At 42.3% G+C, this 21,391-nt stretch overlaps 1 protein-coding gene across 1 annotated transcript in view; it reads right to left on the bottom strand.

Annotated features, from left to right (window-relative positions):
* Positions 1-542: 542 nt before the first annotated feature.
* The window catches only part of cdkal1 (CDK5 regulatory subunit associated protein 1-like 1), a 218,201-nt gene continuing 197,352 nt past the window's right edge, over positions 543-21,391 (bottom strand). The window contains exons 13-15 of the mRNA XM_076738158.1: positions 18,153-18,236; positions 14,645-14,809; positions 543-2,107 (exon numbers count right to left, since the gene is read on the bottom strand). Coding sequence (XP_076594273.1) covers positions 1,946-2,107; positions 14,645-14,809; positions 18,153-18,236 — 411 coding nt within the window. The 3' untranslated portion in view covers positions 543-1,945. The remainder of the gene's footprint in view (positions 2,108-14,644; positions 14,810-18,152; positions 18,237-21,391) is intronic.

Consider the following 21,391-nt stretch of genomic DNA (forward strand, 5'->3'; position numbering starts at 1 on the left):
CTGCTAAATTAAGCATTGGAGGAAGCTACAGACACTACATCAGACAACACAGGCATGTACAGACACACACGCACCTTCTGACACACAAACAAGCTCACAAACAAGCTGAGACACTTGTGACTGGGGATATACACAGGGCGCGCACACACACACACACACACACACACACACACACACAGATAAAAATGCAGACATACTGACAGAGACACATGTGTCTGTGCAATGCGACACATAAATTGGGGCATGCATTATTAACTGCTGGAAATTTCAGAGCACATGTTGGGACTGTGGTGCCTCAAAAAAAAAGACAGATATCAGAGAGAAACACAGGCAGGCTCTGAATATGACAACTGAGCGATACAGAGCGCTGGAGAGAGACGTGGGATTCTCCCACAGTAATTCTACAGGACGTTTTTAATAGTAAAAACTTCAGCAGTTAATAATTCAACACTTCAGTGATTTCACTCACATAAAATGATGGTTGGGACAATATAAATCAGGATATAGTCTGTCTCAGTAATGACTCACACATCACACGTAGCCCACATTATCAACAGAGGAGTTGTATTGCAGGGTCAGTTCACCTTCGTTACAGAGAAAGAAAAGCATTTCTCACTTACAACTTGTGGTTATATGTGTCTCTGAGGTTTCTGCTGTCACCCTTGGATAATCCACAGATTTCTGTATGAACAGTTTTCAGTGGAACATTTCAGAAAATGGAGGACAGCGTGCTCTATGGATTATCCAGAGTCACTGGGATATTGTCGTTGTGATGCTGTGAGCTCCACAAATGGGACACCATTCACCTTCACTGTACTGGGCTGGCAGCAGAAACCTCTGAAGACGATGTCAGCTCGATGCCACGACAGGTCAGTGAGAAAATATGAAACAGTTCTTTATGTTGGCACCAGAGCAGGTCATCACATACGAATAAAATCAATCGCACTGGGTTTGGGGTTCTGTAAGACAAAACGCTATAACTAATCAGCTAAGACATAATCACAGAGAACTGCACCTGACTTTGATGTATGAGGCAAAAACCAGAGAATGAAACACACAAAAACCTTTTTGAACAATCACTTTCATGAAAGACCAACAACTTCAGATGTTTCTTATGAAGATTTGAAAATACACTGTCCTTGTCTCTTAAAATAAATACTTTGAAATGAAGGTTACAAACTACCTTAAATCAGAGTATATGCACAACATTACCCCTTCCCACAGAATAAAACAGCACAAACTGTAACATAAGCACAGTTCAATCCATCAAAAGGAGGATGGGCAACTCTATAGGACACAATATTTGGAAGTCTACATGCTGAGTACCTCGAAACAATATGTTGGAGAACTCATTAACACCTGAGAATCACTCTGCAGCTCAGCAAGCTGAAAAGCAGCTTTGTTGTTTTACAGCTGACCAGAATGTGTTCAGTTCACCTGTTTATGTTCGACATCAGGCTGCAGCCGTCAGTGAACAGAGCAGAACACAAAAGAAAAACATGAACCAGAATCTGTACTTCAACTAGATTCTAATTAAAATTTAGTACAGCGAGGGAGTAAACTGGAAGAAAAAGGTGGTTTAAAAGAGTTGGCTAAGGTCTGTGGAGGCTGCTGTCCTTTGCCCGTGTGGTTAGTCCCACTTCACTGACTGATAAAGACAGAGACATCACTTTGTTTGGAGCAAACAGAGTGAAATGACTGCTAAGTGGCCACCCATGCCCTTAATTCAAAAATAAAAGTCTAACTGTGCTATAAACAACAGACCTCTCAGAGAACATTCAAACAACCCTCGACTGCGTAGGTGTTACCGACTTCGTCTTTTCGTCGTTTGCTTCATTTAAAACCTGAACGAGATCACGTGGAGTATGCTGCAGCGATTTTCGATGTGTTCACCTGCTTTCAACACACTGCTGAGGCTCTCTTCCTCTAGCTTGCAGTTTCTCCATCAGAACAGTTTTTCTACGACGAAAGCCAATATGGCTGCTGCCAGAGCGAATCCGATTGCCAGTTTCTTCAGTCCGTCCTTGTCCAGGCTGTACGAGCCGATAAACAAAACGGAGGAAGAAGGCAAAGACGCAGGACCTTGGACGCCATTGGCCATCTGTTCCTGTGGGGGGGAAACATACAGAAAGACAACCACATTAGACTTAGATCAGGAGATTTACTCTGTCTTCTGACTGCAAGGGAAATAAACATTACTGGATCAGCTACAGTTATTGAGCTTGCAGTTACTCAGTCAGACTGCGTGGCATGTTTACTGACATGAGATCTCAGCCTAACCTCCCTGCTCATTAAAAAAGATAACTATGTTAAGAAAAAATTTCCATACACAATGTTAAAAATGAGCTATTTCCGTTAGGACAAATCGTCCTGTCATGGAGGCCGCTGTGGGACACCATGTGGTGAACGGGGTGTAGAAGAAGAGGAACTCTGCACTCACTGAGTGAACCTGCACGGCTGAGCCTCCCAGCCAGACCGCTCTGTCTCTAACAAGGAATAAATACTTAAATAGTTTGAAAATGAGGATTTCAGTATCTTTTGGGATATCATTTGAATATTGTTGCGATGGACTCAAAGGCTCGGCCTCGCTTTCTCCCACACACTCATGGACACAGAGATCTTTGCAGCTCACAGCACAAGTCCATAATTCATAATTAGGGGATCTTCTTCTGATTAAATCAACTGGCCACAGTCACAAATCAAACAGCGAGCCTTGACAGCACAGTGGTCAGTGATCCAGCGCATCAAATGTCTGTAATCTGAGAGTTCTGTTTAGTCTTAATGTGTTGGACCATTAAAAAGACATCCACCACTTAAGAGAGGTGACAGTGAACGATGGCAAAGAGCAACGCTGAGAAGAGCGACGCAGGAGGAAAAAGATAAAGTGTGAGGAGGAGGACCAGACTCTGATGTCTTTAAACAAAATATCTGGAGTTTGCTTTTGCTACATCGACCAGCCAAATGAGAATTTATCATGGATCGTTCCTGCCGATCATCAAATACACAGAAATACATCTACTGATGCCACTCGATATTAGGATCCATAGATGTTATCATGTAGGAGAGCAAAGGGGAATCACAGGTCTTTATCATTTCCTCCACTTTCCCGTCTCTCTCTGATCCGCTTGCCTTCTGTCTCTCCTCAGCTTCATTTGGAAATTACAGACACAATAATAAACAGAATTTTAAATCCACCGATTATTTTGATATTTTGTGGATGAAAGCATTCATAAAAACCAGCCATTTGCTTATGCAAATGAGTGCATTTCAATTATGATGCCATTATCTCTGGGCATAGCAGTTAATGCAGTTTTGTAGTGATCCAATTATTACAGAGTGCTGTCTATTGAATCCAGCTGATGTTGATGAAGGTGCACTGTGATGCTGTTCTGAAGGGAGGCTTGGAGAAACATGAGAACACAAGAGTTAGCTTACAATGTTAGCACAGCCAAAGCACGAGTGTGACTGTGATAGTGTGTGAGTTAATCTCTCAGTAGCACATCATTTTCAAGCTGCTTTACGACAGCGTCTCTATATCAAGTATGGCGTCACGTGTAACTGCTTCCTACAGCAACAAAGAAAATCCAGTCAGGGGTTTGTGTGTTTGCCATGTCACCAATAGTCAAACATGCAAATTTTACAATGCACATGAACACATGATGCTGCTTCTCTCTACCCTGAAAAAGGCAGCAGTGATGAGAGCGACGTCAAAAATAAGCTGCCACTTTTTCAGCCGTTGATGGTGTTAATATAATTCAGCTGGTAACACTGAATACTGATAACCAGGCCCGTTTCTCCTCGGCCTCTATCCTCCTCCCTCATCGATCATCATTCCGTTTGATTAAACATTTACTTCGTTTTACCTTAATGTCTGAGAGTGGAGACGTGCGGTGCGATTTCAAGCAAACCACATCTCAAGATGCGGCCCTTCAATGCGAGCATTAAACAAATTGGATGAAAGCACCAACACTTGTCAACATCTCTGGTTGGAGAGGAAATCGATCTGGATGACCTTGTGGTAGTTTATGCATGTCTCCACCTGCGTGACAGTTGGTAAAATGTCTTATCACCAAGACGGCAGACGATGCAAGGCAATATTGAGTGATTGATCAGCGGCTTTCCAGAGTAACCTTTATGAAGTTCACGAGGGGTTACTGTAAGAGGTGTGGCTTTGATATTTACAATAAGTAGATCGACTCCTCTCTCCTTCATTCTCACACTTCCTCTCAAGTTTCTCCATCGAGTCTTGTTTGACAATCCTCTGTCTCGCCTGGCTTTATTCCTTCTTTCTATGGGTTTGCAGTGAGGGGTCTTTTTGCTTGTCTTTCATCCTCCATCAGCAGGATGCCTGCCCAACTTAAGGAACTCTGTTTACCATCACCCATCAATTCATTTGCTCTCAGAGTTAGTTTAAAAGTTCTGATATGAGTAGAAAATCTGAGAAATACACTTGCAAATATATTTTGTGGAGTGCAAACACCTGCCTGCATGTACGGTACGTATTGGTATGTAACTGACAGTCAGTGCACGCCTACACGTGTTGCATGCACATGGCTGTGTGTATGAGCAGCTGCACAGCGTCTGTCCTCTGCCTCGCTATCCTCCACATCGCTCCCGCTCCCCTGTCCTCTCTGATGGTTGTGAATGCTCCCCTGCCACCCACTCTTCTCCTCACTGGTGTCACTGAATGGATTCCTCTGTTACTACACACAATGAAGGATGGATACTGTGACCGACGACGCCTACCTGAAACAGCCACAAGTCACTTATACTAACTTCAGACAATAGGTGGAGGGTGACTCAGTAACAGAGGTCTGGCTGATGCATCAACATTTGCTTCATGTTAGGACCACCGTTGGGTTCCCTATTGGTGACACTGATACGCTGTTTTGTTGCTGTTTTGATGCTTGAAAAACAATAAGGGTGCTTTTCGCTTGGGTGTGCGGTGGTCAAGTCCCTGCCATAGTGCATGTGCTCCTCATCACTGAGCCTCTTAACTGTAAAACTGTGATCATAACAAACACAGCTACTCCTGTGAGGGCTTCAAATCACTAATCCAGTCAGCAATAATATATTTGAAAAGTGCACTTCAGCGAGGGTGCACTGGATGGCTTTTAGCAGGTTTTAAATGTTGTCTCATTCATTTAAGGATGAATGACCAGCAGACAGTGAGGAAAAAAAAGACACGAAAGTTGTTTTTGCATCATTCATAACTTTTTATAAACATGAATGACTGAATGGGAAAGGCTGCCTGAGAACAGAGACACTTCAATAAAATTGACTTAATCGCAAATTTCTTTTCCTGCTTATTTAGGAAAACAGGACCAAGATGAACATCTAATGGAAACTGAGACAAGAGCGAATCAGCAAAGGACTGATGAAACCAAAACCATTACCTTTCTCTTCGCTGACAGCCCAAGTGTACTGCCTTCTTTTCTATCCATCTATTTATCTGTCTCTCTGCAGGTGTCTTTTAACAACAGGGTGCCAGCAGAGAGGCTGAATAGTGCAGTCTAAAATCTATTACTAGAAGGGAGGATAAGTGAAAATCCAAGTGCCAGTGGGTGCGTGTCAGCACAGTGGGAGAGAGGAGTGGAGAGGAGTGGAGAGAAGTGAAAAAACTGAAAAGAAATGAGGAAAGGAAGGAGAGGAAGAAAGGGGGCAGGAAAAGATGAGAGATGTGGCTTTCAGTGATAGCTCACCACCTGCTTGCCGGCATGCTGGGTTTGTGCATATGTCTGTGGGAACAAGAGAGTGAGGACGTTGGCATGTCTCGATGTGTGTACGTGTAGGCCTGCGGTGGATAATGTCAGTCTCTCTGCTCACAGCGGTAGAACAGAGCGAAATAATCCTACTTTAAAATCATCTAACACTACACCAGGGGTACCAGGCTGGCGAGCACAGCCAGATACTTTCCCCTCAAGGTTTTCAAGGTTTTCCCGAGGACTCTCAAACATCTCTCTGAGTCTTAAAAACACTTACTGCTATTCCACATATGGACCTTTTTTTTTCTTTTTTTCTTTTTTTTTTTTTAAAACAAATTTGCCTGGGTGTCTGGTGCAGGCTTCACCAACACACCGACATATTCACACAAAGACACGCGGTGACACATACACCACATCACGAGAGCCAGAAAGCACAATAGACAGTGGTCACATTTCTCACATGATCCTCACCAGCTGTCAGTGTCACTCTAGACACACAGAGACCATGCAAGTGGTTTGAGAGTGTGTGAGTGTGAGTGTGTGTGTGTGTGTGTGTGTGTGTGTGTGTGTGTGTGTGTGTGAGTAAACAGATACTGTAACAGCCTCCTTAGTCACGGGTGATTTGACAAAGCCGCAGTGACACTCACAATGAGCTGCAGCTGTATTTACCACTGGACAGACGGACGGGAGAGAAATTAAAAGTCATTGCAAGTAATATTTCTGATATGAATTAATGTCGCTGATTGATTCACAGTGTAACATCTGTTTGGTTGGTTAGCAGAGAGAGATAGACATTAGAGCTTTAATAAAGGCAACAACAAATAAAAGGAATAGAAGTTCAGTGAGGAACTTCTCTTTCTGTCTTCCTCTTCCTCATCTGTAATTTCCTCCATCAGTGCAGCTGTAGACACATTTTGTCACTTCACAAACACCCGACACACACAGAATCGTAATCCAAACATATTTTCTCCCGCGACAAAACAGTAAGTGCAAAATTACAGCCAAGTCAACAGAAGCAACAATGAACACGACAGAGTCTGCAGGCCACAGAGAGGGAAATCAATACCAAGAGTTCTATCTGCCATAAACCAATCAGAAGGGGAGAAACATCTTCTGTAATCTAATTATCTGATGTAATATCTTCTGTGAAGGCGGCTGCTTGCTTACAGGTATTTAATGTGGTGTTGCTCTGGTGTTTCATTGCTTTTCATTTGTTACCTGCAGTCAGTAGTCAGTCAGGCTGATGTCCAAGACAAGCAGCTAGGTGACACAATCTGGAACATAATTAAGAATCTCAATGATAGAAACTAAGTGGGAAACTCTGGCCCACACTGAAAACAGACAGACATATGTTTTGTGGGTTTTTTTTTAGTATTCTGTCTCCTCTTGTTAGGCTGTGATGAGGATTCAGGGCATACAGCACCTTTAATTGGCATTCAAATCCACTATTACCCGTATTCCCCGCAAAGACTGAAAACAACTGCTGTCGCTGTACTGTCGAGGACATCCTGGCAGGATAACGAAAAGACCATGGTAGTGACACACAGAATTATTGATCACCTTTTCAGATCACCTTTTATTAATAATTTAACAATACCTATTGAAAGTAACCAGCTGCATAAGACAAACCTATAACATCATTAAAGACATCCGTCATCGTGCTCACTCACTGCTTCCTCTGCTGCCATCTGGGAAAACGCACCAGAGCATCAAACCAGCAGCACCAGCCAGTTTATAGACATCTGCTCTCTACAGGCACCAGCCTGAGTCACATAACTCTCTCTCACACACGGCGCACTCATTGTGTACATCACAGTACATACTTCAGTATCTATACACCTGACTAACAGAGACATAAACAAATATGCTTTAAATTCATTAACCCAAAGATGCACCAAGTTGTTTCTGCACAAACAGGTTTACAGTTACAGTAACTAAATACAGAACAACACTACGTGTGTGTACAGTGAGGTGTTAGGTTTATACGTAGGTGTTGAACACATGACACATGACTCCTGTTACCTCAGTCGTATTGTATCTTTACCTGCAACAAAGAATGGAAAAGGCCAGAGGTGGCTGTTCGACAAGCAGGAACATATTTCAGATTTAATATGACACTGTACAAGACTGGCTGTTTAAAGCACCTTACTAACAGCACATTACATTACTCAGGTGGACATCAACACCTCGACAAGTTTAAGTAAGTGACCAACTAGTGGGATGAACGATGAAAAATGTTTTGAAAAATGTAAAAGCTGACATTAAACTGTTGACTGCCAACAGTCACTTTACTAATGACAGGATGTGGAGGTTTACGGGTGACCAGGACCTCCACATCAGTGCAGCAAGATTCCTAATAAGCAACCCAAATAACGGATGGTATCTGATCTAAGCAAACACTTCTACACAGTTGCTTTCTCAAATACCAGAGGGCTATAGGTCACTAAACCCCTCAGCTCACCCCTTGACATGAGGTGGACCAAACTCAAGAGTTTACAGAAGCCCTAAAAGACCACCTCAAGCTGAGTGGAAGATTCTTTTTCTGCTGCTGCTGTTGTTGTTGTTGTTTTTGGCCTGAACTCTGAGAGAAGGCCATCCTCTCTCTCAATCAAATACTATTCCAATAACAAGAATTAACTGCTGAGACATACTTCAACAAAAGTGCAGCTGTAATTTTGATGAGACAGCATGTTGAGTTCAAGATGATGGTAAAATTCGGAATAAGACTCAAAGTCATGGGTGACTCATCTGCTCAAGAACTTTGCTCAGAGGAGTTTGTTTACAAGACCCAAACTGAGGAAAGTCTATTTTTACAATGATATGGAAGAAGAAGAGAAAACAAACAAATAATTACTCAATAACTAAACTTTTTCCCCCAACCATTGTTGGCTAAGTGCTTAGTTATTTAGATCTTCCATCTGTGGTTCAAAAGCAAATTCAGAGCAAGGGGCATTTCAAACCCTCTGACGTTTTAAATAAACAACACAGAATAAAGCTGCGTAACGCCATTTGACATATTAGGTAAGAATACTGAAAATAGACGTGACTGATGGCTGATGGCTTAACATTTATTCCTTTGTTATTCTGACTTTGGCTCTTCTCGTGTGCACAAAGCGCAGGCCATGTAATACAATTTGACATGCTAAATGAAATGCTTAAAATAGCTACGTGTGCTGTTTTGAAGGCAAAACAAATTATTTGCTACTAGAGTAAACAAAGTCATGCAAAGGCCAAGAAAAACCTTTTGACATTTGAAATAAAAACTTTAAAAATAGATTTGAGAGGATTAACTGTATCCCAACCAGAAAAGACAGCTTAATCTTTGATTTTTGTTATTTTCCCGACAATACAGATGACAACATGTGTGCATAACGCAACATCAAAGCAACAACCCAGAACAGTGCATGTCACCACAGAGTGCTTCAATTGTTTGGGGTGAAATGCAGATTTTTGTTTGTGTGTGTGTGTGTGTGTGTGTGTGTGTGTATGTGTGTGTGTACAAATGTCTGTGTTGGGTGAGTGTGTGTTTGATGATTTCCATTGTCTGATATAGCCTACGGCTACAAGAAGTCTGCCAGTCACACCAGGGGGGGACTGAGCATCAGTGTATACAAATATGTGTGTCCAAGAATGTGTGTGTGTGTGTGTGTGTGTGTGTGTGTGTGTGTTTGTGTGTGTATGTGTGTGTGTAAGCTTTGTTTTACCAATGAACCTGTACTGTGTGTCTGTGTCTATGTACTGTAAGCATCATGATGCAAAGTACCAGCAATCAATCCCACCCACTCAGCCTGGAATAGAATATATAAAGATACAATTTAAACTAACCACATGCACACACACACACACACACACACACACACACACACACGATGGATAAATTGATTAAAACTAGAATGGGGGAGGACAGATGACCAGGAGGTGAAAGCACAGGAGGTAGGGAGAGAAATGATGAAACAGGACACAAATGAAAAGAAAAAGAAAGAAAAAAGAAACAGAGAGATAAAGAAAAAGACAGAAAGACACAAGGAAGGCTGGGAAAACCAAGTCCACCAGAGACACGCCAGCAAATTTGATACTCCTGTAGAGATTTGTCCATTCACTTCCATTTTTTTGTTATTCTGTCAATTTGTGGTCATGGAGGGACATTGTTCATGAGTCGTATTCCTCCATTTCTCTATCTCTCCCAGCTCTCTCCTCTTTCTATTCTGTCTTTCATACGAACTGTCAATTTGCCGTCTTGTGGAAGGAGCAGAGCAGTTTTCTTCCCTCTGTCCTATTCTCTCGGTCTCCTTGAGAAAGTATGCTGTGAAAAGAGCTGATTATTGGACGGCACTCAAGCTGCTTTTCTGTCTCCAGATCTCTCAGTCTACCTCGCTCTCTCTCGCTTTCATTCTTGCTTCATTTTTTGGCCCCTCTCTCTCATACCCCCCCTTCCTCTTCTATCATTTAATTTCATCTGAGGATGAGGACTGGTGAAGATACTTTCTCTTTTTCTTTCCTTCACCATGCTGTTGAGTGCTTTCTCTGCTATTGTGTCCCACTAAAAGACTCATTACTGTCCTTCCCTTTCTGTGAAAAGTGCTGTTTCTGTGAATGAAGGGCTGACAGACAGAGAGATAGAGAGAGTAAGGGTGAACAGAGGAAGAGAGGTCATCCATGTCAATAAAAGCAAATCTGTCTCTGTAAAGCCTTGGTCTTGTTTCATGGAATGAAATGGCAAAAACACCATGGCCTTTTCATTAAGATGTCACATTGTACAAAGGCATGAGGGAAAAGGAAGGGAGGAAAAAAATGAAGGGATGGAAAGTCTGAAAAACAAACAGAAAAGAAAACACGAAGCAAAACAAAAGGAGACAGGCAGGTGATAAAAGATGACAGAAACTGAGAAAGAAAGAGGAGGAGTAATAAAAACAGACAGGATGTTACTGCTGGTAAGCATGCGACAGCAAGGCAGGGAAGCACTGTGGACACACTGCCAGTTCATTACATGATGGCAACAGAAACAAACACCTAGTGGCCCTTTAAACCTAATATATCCAACAGAAAATATGTTTATATGCTGAATCTTTGTGGAAAGCAATGTAATCCAGTCAAGTGTGTCACGTCCACCAATCAGAGCAGATGTCACCCCTCATTGGTAGTCACCACTAACAAGAAAATATCTGAGTTAAAGATGGTGGTACAGCAGCTTACCATTAGTTTAGAGAACTGTATGTTGGGTTTGGTCTCCTGCTTCATAAATGTAGTTTTAAGGACACATGTCCTCTGCAAGCACAGTGGGACAAAGAGCGGCGTGCTGTTAGATCACTGTTCGATCTCATCCATCCTCACTACTCATCCATCCATCCATAATTCCTATAACTGTCTATCTATTCACACCCCTGCATCTATTCATCTGCTCATCCATCAGTTGTGTGCATCTAAGCCATCATGTCTCACATCCATGCACCCATATCTATATGTCCACTTTCAGGTCCATCCATCCACAGCCATCCACACGAGCTTTCACATGCCACTCCTCTATAAAACCATTCATCTATCAATACATCTTATGCCTTATCCAACATATGTATATCCATACATATATTGCGTCAACACAGCACTCATCACTGTGGGTGCTGGCTGGTGTGCAATCAATCTCCATCTCTGAAATGATAGGTCTCTCACTTTGTTCTTCTCTCAACAAATGGACATTACAGACCTTAGTGGGTTCCTCTGCCTATCCAATCACCCACTTATCTAGCACTCTTTCATTTTCTCACTTTTTCTCACTTTGTCTTACAACGCTCCTCTGCATCTGAGATGAAACAACAAAGCTCAGACTCCATCCATCTATCAGCGACCCAGCCATCATGGACCTCATCACGCAATCTCTCTCCTCCCGCTCCTTTATTCTTCTGTTTTTCTCTCGCTCTCTGCCAAAAGCCTGTAATTACAGTCTCCGCTGCAAGACATGGGGGTGAGCATCTATCTGCCTTCCCCTAATCGCTCATTCATCTCACACACACACATTCAGCTCAGTGTGCGGTGGACTCACGCGGAGACTCATAGAAAATAGATGGTCTTCAAATTTGTGCAGGGCAGACATCAGTGTGGGTGCACAAGTGCATATTCTTGGATGTGTGTGCGCATGGGTATGCTAGTGTCAGACAGCATTGAATGCATGTGTACATGCGTTTGTTAAATCAGACCTGTTGACTTACAGTAATAATAGCAGTGAGCACAGATACTGCCTGTCGAGGGAATCACATATATCAGAGCAGCTCGCAGATACTGCTGTGTTTTTGAGCCATGAGGTCAGTTATCTATTAGCACTGTGCTCCAGCGTCACTCTGCTGTCGTTAAGAGTTGACAATGCAGGTCATAAGGACTATAGATTACAGCTCATCAGCAGCATCATTGGAGATCACTTACTATAACAATATGTTTATTATCAATAAGTTGTGGACAGCAGAGACAAGCACTAATGAATGCTCGCAAATCCAGATACAGCACAGTATTACAACACTCACTGATCTGCCACTCAACCTCCATGCATGCTTGAATTTGGTTCTCACACTGTCTGTCCGCCTCCGTTCGTCTATCATTTCCTCTAACGCACGCACTTTTAATTTGACTATTATTTGTAGCTGTGACTTCCATTTGCAGAGGTTGCCAATCTTGTGGCAGTGTCAAACCAGCACACCACTGCTCTTCACTCATGTACACAAATAGCCACAGTACATTTTCTACACCCCCAAAAACCTCAAAGCACCACGTGTTCACACAAGGTGTAAAACGGACACAAACTGACAATCTGTCCTAGTGAGCGACTCTCATTCTAAGAAAAAGTGACTTTCTATTTTCTCCCTCTTTCTCAACCTCTAGATCTCTACATAAAATCCCTTCTCGAGGACAGGTGATGACTTTACTTCCATTTTCCTCGGAAAAACCCCTCCTGAGACACATTAGAACTGGTATTAACTGGGGTCCAGACAAAGATATTTATGGTTTTAGAACCAGACAAAGTGTATGCCAGTGTGTGAGAGAGGAAGTGTGCCTGACAGTATGAAGAGCGTGACATGCTGCGTGTGTATGAATCCCTGTGCATGTGCTGTTACACCCAAGGTCTGGGTGTGTTGTGTAAGAATGTCAAACCTTGTTGAAAGAGTGCAGGGGAAAGCAAGTCGGGGGGGAATTAATGCAAGTATGTGTGTTGGATGGCCTGCAGACTTTATGAGCCAACTAGTTTTACAAGGTCTAGTCCCCGCTGCTGAACTTTTCATTGCTAAGTGACGTGTCGCTTGACTTGCTGTGAAACCTTTCTCTTTTCTTTCATTTTATCTCATTCTCTGCCATCCATTTCTCCCTCTCTTTGCTTGCTTTCCTCTTCATCAGTGCCCCCCACCCACCCCCCCATGTCTCTGTCTGTTCCTTCCGTCCCCTCCCTCTCTGTCTGGCAGTAAAGGCTGATGGAGTGTGAAATTAGAAAGTGTATCATATTCTGCTCTGTGGCTCCATGTCCCAAGCTATAAGCTACAGCTAGTCAGAGTGAAAAATAACATGCAGTGAAACAGATACATTAACATGGTGTTTGTGTGTGTGTGTGTGTGTGTGTGTGTGTGTGTGTGTGTGTGTGCATGGTGGAAAGGAAGACAGAGGACAGTTTAGCCAGCCACAGCTTATCTTAAATTACTTATCTAACGCCTGGTACACTGGTGTTTTTCCACAAACTGCACAAGCGAGCATGGATTAAAAACATGGACGCGCACACACACACACACACACACACACACACACACACACACACACACACACACACACACACACACACACACACAAACACACACACATACACACACATCTTATTCATTTGCTGACTGAACAAAATTTGAATAGCCTGCCATAAACACAACTTTTATAGTTGTGATAAGGTAAGAACACACAGCGAGGCCTCGACAGATGTAGGATAGGTCCTCTCATTACCTGAAAAACATGAGAACGAATTCACTTGAATGCATGTCCATCTGGTACACAGATGTACGTACACATTGGCAACTGATTCAAAGTTGCTAAATATAGTATGCACTGAACTCTCCACTAATTTTATCAAGACAAAATAACTTAATATTAGAGGTGCAGCTAACTGAAACATGAGTCAGACATCAATACACGACCACAGATGGGAAAAACACACATTTAGAGTTGCTGAAGGTAAACAACTCCCAGTTTGTATCATATCACTGAAAAATTCCTCCTACTGGGGGACTGGACAAAAAAATGCTCCATATATTGCTGCCTGTGCCAACTGTTGTCGGTGTGAGTGCTTTTTCTAAAGCATTTCTAATTCAACACTTCAACATAAATTCAGGCAAAATTTGCTCTTTCTTTTTTAAGCCAGTTACTTATACACTTAAAATGCCCTTTAAACCACAGTGTATCGAATCTTTACCAATCATCTATCACCTTTGCATCGGATCATGGACCTTGTATCCAGCAAGTTATTGGATAGTGTGAGAGGGATAAATACTCATCTCTACTGAATAAATGTGTGATGTAGTTTAAAAGATGTGTTTTAAGCTTTCCACTTTCTATTCCATATATTTACCTTTATGTCGTGGTTTCCATGCAGCTTCATTTATTCCTGAATTTAAGAGTATCTCCAGGTCCTGTTGAATTGATTTCACTTCCATATGTTGTGCAGTTCCTTTTGCTGTGTATCTACCACCTTATAAACGCTACTTTGAGGCGTATGCTATAGTTTACTATGATTAGTATTACTTCTGCTGTATTCTTTCCCCAGTGCAGCCATGAAGTGAGGAAGTGATGACTGTTTACACACATGCATCTGTTTGACTCACTGTGCATATGTTTTGATGTCACTTTGATTTACAGTGCTGTAGCAATGAATTAGGAAAAATGATCTGTATGCAGGTGAGCATGTGTTTGTGTGTGTTTACCTTCATCAGACCAGACACCTCTCCTTTCTGAAGCGGGGCAGCGATGGAGGGAGTGAACGGCTTACTGTCCTCCACCGGCCGGCCTTTCAGGAAGTGTTTTCCCGCCTCATAGATGTCCACCTCAATCATCTTCCCTTTGAACTCAGCCCTTTTAGGTACCAGCACCTGCAAACCAGGAGCGACACATCACAACTGATGAGACTGAAGATTTTAAAAACCTGAGAAAGGACTGCGAGGATCCATTATTGACTGATCATTTGGGACATCATTCACTGTATACTGCATACACCTACACTAAAAAAGACCCGCAAAAATACTTTATGAGGGTCAAAAGCAATGTGTGATTGAGTGGCTGCATTTCAGTGACCAGCAGGAGAAATGCAGTAACTTGCTGTCGTTCACCTGGAGGCAGACCTACTGTACATAACCATCATACCCCTCTGCATGTTTCTCCATGTGTCAATTACATTCTCAATTAACTGCTGCTCCAAACTGCTTCCCCCAGCGCTCCCCCACACTGTTATTTAGCTAGTCCCTGCCTGCTTACAAAAAAACCACGGGGCTGAGTGTTTTCAGTTCCATTTATGGAAGCCCTCAAGGTCAAAAACTACGGCAACAGCTGTGAGATAAACCAGAGGGATTTGCTGGTTTGTCTTATTATTTCACCATGGCAACGATAAATCTCTGCTGATCACAGCAGGAAGGAAGAGAAAACAAAGAGTTATAATTACGGCTTAGTGTGAAATGGAATTTATTCTTAATGACTTACCCCTGTAAATAAAGATCATATGCAAATGCTTTTCCTTTCAAAACAATTTTAAACTAATCACAAAGTGGACAGATTGACAATGATGTATGTGGTGTGGTTTGAATCTGGATTTACCTCCTTTTTTCAGCTCTTGCTTTCAGATTCAATCTCTCTGGTAAACACTAACAGAATGACAGGTGTTGAGATTAATGGCTGGATTTAAAACTGCAGGCATAAGAGCTTGTGTAAATTATAATCACAACTTAAGCAGGGCTTTTCTTTGTGAAGGCCCTACGACATGTTATAATAACACGAGTGTCTGACTTGAAAAGTGATGCTTTTCTTCCTGAATAACCAGACACAAGCACAGGTATCTATCTGACCCTGCACTGATAACTTCCTTAGGAAACACTCATGTTTAAAGACAAAGTATATTAATCTGATAATGCTGATAACAAAGCGATAATTTGTAGATCCCAGTTGGGACGTCTTCTTGCGTGCCTCTTTCCACGAGCAGATCAGAGGCTGCGATCAGCTGCACAACAGCAACCTCGAACCTGCTGGGGATTCAATGTCTTGCCCAAGTACGCTTCAGCAGTGCTGCGTGCTGACTCAGATCATCTGGTGGTCTGTCTAACCATTACACGACACTGCAGGGCTAAGCTACTGACTGGGCAGAGAATAGCATGTGAACTGGTGGAGGGAGTGTTACTGCTGTGATGGCAGGAGTGAGCCTGGCTCAGTGTTAATCTGTCAGTCTTTTTCCAGCTGGTGGAATATGATAGGAGATGGAGAACAGGCTAGACAGACACACAGCCAGCGCCACACCTGCCTAATCAACACACCTGCTGCTCGACACTCTGACCACTGTGAGTGCGTGTGTGTGTGTGTGTGTGTGCGTGCGTGTGTGTGAGCAGCCAGCGGACTGGGCTCGGAGCAGAGAAGTAAAACAGCAGGGCTGTGGGGGAGGTAGGTGAGGGTGTGTGTGTGTGTGTGTGTGTGTGTGTGTGTGTGTGTGTGTGTGTGTAGGTGAGGGTCATTCGAGGCCCATTACAGGGTGATTAAATGATGAAAGAGCTTGTCTGCTTTCATTGGAAACCCCCCCTCCTACTTCCTCACTCTACTACTGACACACACACACACACACACACACACACACACACACACACACAGGTGGGTTGGGTGCCTATTATACCCGTCAGGATAGATATCCATCTGATGGTGTAAAAGTGAAACTAGGCCATTTGTTCACACTCACACCTCTCTCTACCGTATTCACCACTTCCCTCCACCCACCCCCCTCTCTTTCCACCTCTTTCTGTCCTTATCTTTGCTCCCACTACTTCTCACTTCTTTCCTGACCCTTGACTTCCCCATTTTTTCTCCCTCACCACCCAATCCTCCCCAACCCAACCGCTCTACATTTTGCTTCCTTCTTTCTCTGCTTTCATCGCAATTCCTACTTTTATATTCAATTTCTGGGATGTAGTTACCCAGTGATGAGTTTAAACTTAAAGTTTTGAGTGTGATTACATTATAGCACCAAAAATAAATACTGTGTTCTTATGGAAGTGTCAGTGTGTCCTGTAGATGTGGTGTAGACATACAGTTTACATGATAGGGGGATGTATCCCTTGAGGAAACAGATTCAGAACATATTGGTGCAAAGTGTTTTCATGTTTGTTTTACAAGTCAGAGAGTGATTTAGGAGTTCATGCCAAATACTTAATATCCCCCCCGAAAAAAGAGAGAGAAGAGATCAAACACGTCAGTGCCTACTCCTCTTGAGTACAGTGAACACACACGACATACATGCCTGCATATGCACAAACGCATGAAGGAGCGTACACTTGTACAACACACACACATGAACCGAGTGACACTTGTAACTTAAGTTTATAGCCTGCAGAAGGAGGTGCAAAGGAGGAGGAGAGGAGGGGAGGAGAGGAGAGGAGAGGAGAGGAGAGTGGAAGGGAGGAAAAATTATTACCATCCCCTGCCCTCCCCGCTAATAAAAAGCATAACTTCAAACATGTTTCTGATGATGGTTAAAGCAGGGGGAAATTGATTTATTTGAAGATGTTTTAAAGTGAATTTTTCACAGGTTGAGAGAGGGTCTTTGAAGCCACGCGGGTGTGTGTGTGTGTATGTATGTGAACGGCTGGGTGTGTGTAGGATGGAATGTTCATGTCTTTAGGGCTGACCTTAATGTTAGTACAGTAAAAAAAAAAAAGCAAAAAGTACTGCCGCTATCAGCAGCCAAATGCTCTCATGGCCACCGCAGGGTGTGTGTGTGTGTGTGTGTGTGTGTGTGTGTGTGTGTATTTGGAGTGTGTGTGATATTATAGCTAACCTACTTTAGTCAATACAAGCTTAAGCTTCTGACACCTGCTGTGATTACTCCTGTGACATGCAAAGCAAAGCTTCTGATCTGATTTACTAAGTGTGAAAATGAGGAAGGGTTGGATTAGCTTCACATAGGGAAGAATTTTCATCAAATGCAGATTAATTTACAGCTTTTTTCACTTTATGTTTTCGATGGTGGATAGAGAGTGCAGGCCAACTGAACTATTTTAGGATTCATTCAGCGCAGTGTCAACAAACAGACAGCACGCTGAATCCTCCTTCGGCGGACCCCCATACAAGCCAGCCTGATAACAAGTAATACTATCATCTCCTACGATAAACAAGCAACGCAAACATAACTGAATACACTTACTGAGTCACTCATTAATGTATTTATTATTGTAATCATCTTACCTGTTCGTAGAATTTGTTGTGAGCCACGTAGTATTGGGCATCAAACGACTCCTCTGTCACCAACACGTGCTGCCTCTCCCCCACCTGCACAGGGAGTGAGAGAGACACAGAGAACAGCTGTGAAACTGTGGCCACAAATACCAACGATATACAAGTTTATTAACGTATGAAGCATCAGCCTGTCATGAAGCATTTGTGCAAATGAGTTTTTATCTGCAGACGTAACCATCTGTGTGTGTGTGTGTGTGTGTGTGTATGCATGTCCTCAACCATATGGTGACCATGACCTCAGAGAAACAACAGGAATAATATCACTGGCAATCATTTAGGACCCTGCTTCTACCTCTCTCTCTCACCCTGCTTTCTTTTCTCTCTCTTTCTGGTGTGTTCAGTCTGATCACACCAGTCAAAACTGACTTTTTTTCTTGCCACTGATACACCTTTGAGACAGATAGGGTACAAATTCACTTAAAACAGCTGCTACAGTGGTAAGTTGGAACATTTCTTCTTCTTCTTAGACCCCCCCCCCGAGCTGTCACACAGGCCGTGCATAAGGGATGTGTGTCTTCACACTTTTAATTCAACACAAGCAAGCTGCCTCGGTCATACAATATGCTTCTATTCATCAAGATCCCAATTCAATCAAAGTTTTGGGCTTTCGTGTGTTTTTTTTTGTTAGCGCAGTTCACCATTTAATTACAATCTCAAGGTTTCTAAGCCACTTCAGTTTTAGCACTTTGGCTGAGAGGATAGTCAGTACTGTTAAACTCAAGTCCTTAGAAAAAAAAAAAAAAGGAGGAAAAAAAACACAAGGCTATACAGGATACAATTCAAATGCTTACAGAAAACAGTCTATTCACGGCATCAGAAAATCAAATACCACAACAAGGCCTCCCAATAAAGAAATGTAACATGGAACATAATGACAAAAAATACTTTTGTTGAAAAATGTTGTTGACTGAAAGACGGAGAAAGATGAGAAGAGAATTAGAACTTTGATGAAAGTACTGCAGGCATGAATAAAACCATCTCATGACTGACTTAGACATGAAGGGGGTATCTTTTCTCATGTGTCCTCTGTGGATCAGTATCTTCACAATCCATTTTTGACAAAAAGTCAATGCTTTGTTTTTAGTGTGGCCCAACGCAAGAACCTTGATTTACATACAAATCATCTTTCATGCATTTCAGATATTAATTGTTCATGAAGTTTAGATCCAAGCCGGCAACTCAGGAAACGGTGCTGCAGAGCATAAACAAACTGGGTTTTAAAAATCAGCAACATATAGTAGAAAATGTTGGGAGCAGAGTGTCCTGTAGGCTCAGTGGGCAATATTTGCATTTCAACTCTGTCAGATGAGCCCTGCACTGTAAAACTGTGCTGACTGATCATTTCCTGAGCAATGTGTCAGAGCCTTAGAAGTCATGGCTCTGACACATTGCTCAGGGTGTTTCCATTTTCTGCAGACACTCATCTTCTGTGCTCTTTTCTCCCCTCCTTCCTGTCCTTATCCTTCAGCTCCCATCCCTCTCTCCTATCTCTGGGCATTTTCTTTGTTGTTCATACCTCTCTTCCTTCCACCATAACTCCCTCTCATCCTTTTCTCCATTCTTTTTTTACTGATTTGTGTGTGTGTGTGTGTGTGTGTGTGTGTGTGTGTGTGTGTGTGGTGCACGTGTGTGTTCCAACACAGACAGCACCTGCACAGGCATGCTGACAGACTTAAAAAGAGACCAAATAAATCAGTGTTTCCTGCAAACAGAGCAATTTTCAGAAAAAGAGGGTGGAAAAAATATCCTTTGAACATTATTACTGGATGGCGAACATTTCATTTGGGCCTTTTGTTTGCTCCTTCAGACTGAAGACAGATGTCTCCACTGTGAACACATGAAAAAATACTATTTTCACAGTGCTGTAAATATACATATATTTAAGGAAAAATGCTGTTTGTCTTACTTAAACACTTAAAATACAGAGTTCTCTTCCATTAACATCTTTTCATTCTGTTTCTCATCAACCACTGACTAATGAACATCATTAGTTCTACCTATGTACTATCGTTTGTTTTAAGCTGCTACCATTTTCCCTGGTGACAGCAAACATGCAGAGAAGCGCCCCTTTAAAAATGTGGGAACAGGGCGGTCAGCCCGAGTCAATTAGCTCTGTGCAAGACACAAGTCCATCTTACTTAAGCCTCTTGAAGCTTTCATTTACTTTTCAGTCATACACTGTGCTAGATGTGTATGATGTGAATTTGTATGAATCTGCCTAAATACCTAATCCACAGCTAAGCAACCAGCGAGGAGCTGGGCCTAAGTTATATCCTACTATGTTGATTGAACTGTGGATAAGAAGATGATCATGCATGAACACACCCCTGGATAGACAAGGACACATATGAGAATGCAGTGAATGCAGTGAATGAAAAGTTGATGAGCTGCACACACCTCTGTGCACCACACCACGAGTGTGTATGTATTTGTATGCAATAAATGTTTTGGTCCATTCCTTGCATATCTGAACATGTGAGACTCTGCATTTAAATTTGTATTTACTCCATCTGTTGAGAAACGTCAGAGAATACCAAACAAGGCGTGTATGTGCATGTCTTTGCACAGTGAGATGTGTATTTACTTCACCACCCCGAGAATAACATCCCATGACACACAGCAGATCCACTACAGATTTGTGGGATCATGAGTTTAATTGATAATTAATCCACATTATAACAAGGATAATGAGAGAAGTGTGGCTTTGAATTGTAATCAACGTTTTCATCTCTGTCACAAATAAAGGAGCAATTCGCTTGAACATCATCTGAAATTTCTCGCTGCATCTGTGGCCTTTTTACCATGCAACTGGATTATGATTCTGACCAGACTAAAAAGCAAATGAGTGAGCAACAAATAAGGACTGAAAATAGGCTGTACAGCAGAATTACCAATGGCACAATACTGGACAACAGAGACAGTAAAGGCAGTAATTTATACCATTGAATTGAGAAAAATCACCTTGACTTGGGGCCAAACACTCAGTATGTATCTAACAATGAGAGCAAACATGATTTCCTTAACCTGTTGTCAATCAAAGCAGCACTGAGGGCAAAGAGCCAGATGCCTCTTGTCTCTTTCTGCCTCACCTGAAATTACACTTGGCTCTTGTTGGCTCTTGAGATTCTCATTTTGTGTCATAACTACACAACAGTATGAGCTGTATATAAACATTAGCAAACATTTAT

The sequence above is a fragment of the Chaetodon auriga genome, chromosome 8, assembly GCF_051107435.1.
Source record: "Chaetodon auriga isolate fChaAug3 chromosome 8, fChaAug3.hap1, whole genome shotgun sequence".
Lineage (NCBI taxonomy): Eukaryota > Metazoa > Chordata > Actinopteri > Chaetodontiformes > Chaetodontidae > Chaetodon > Chaetodon auriga.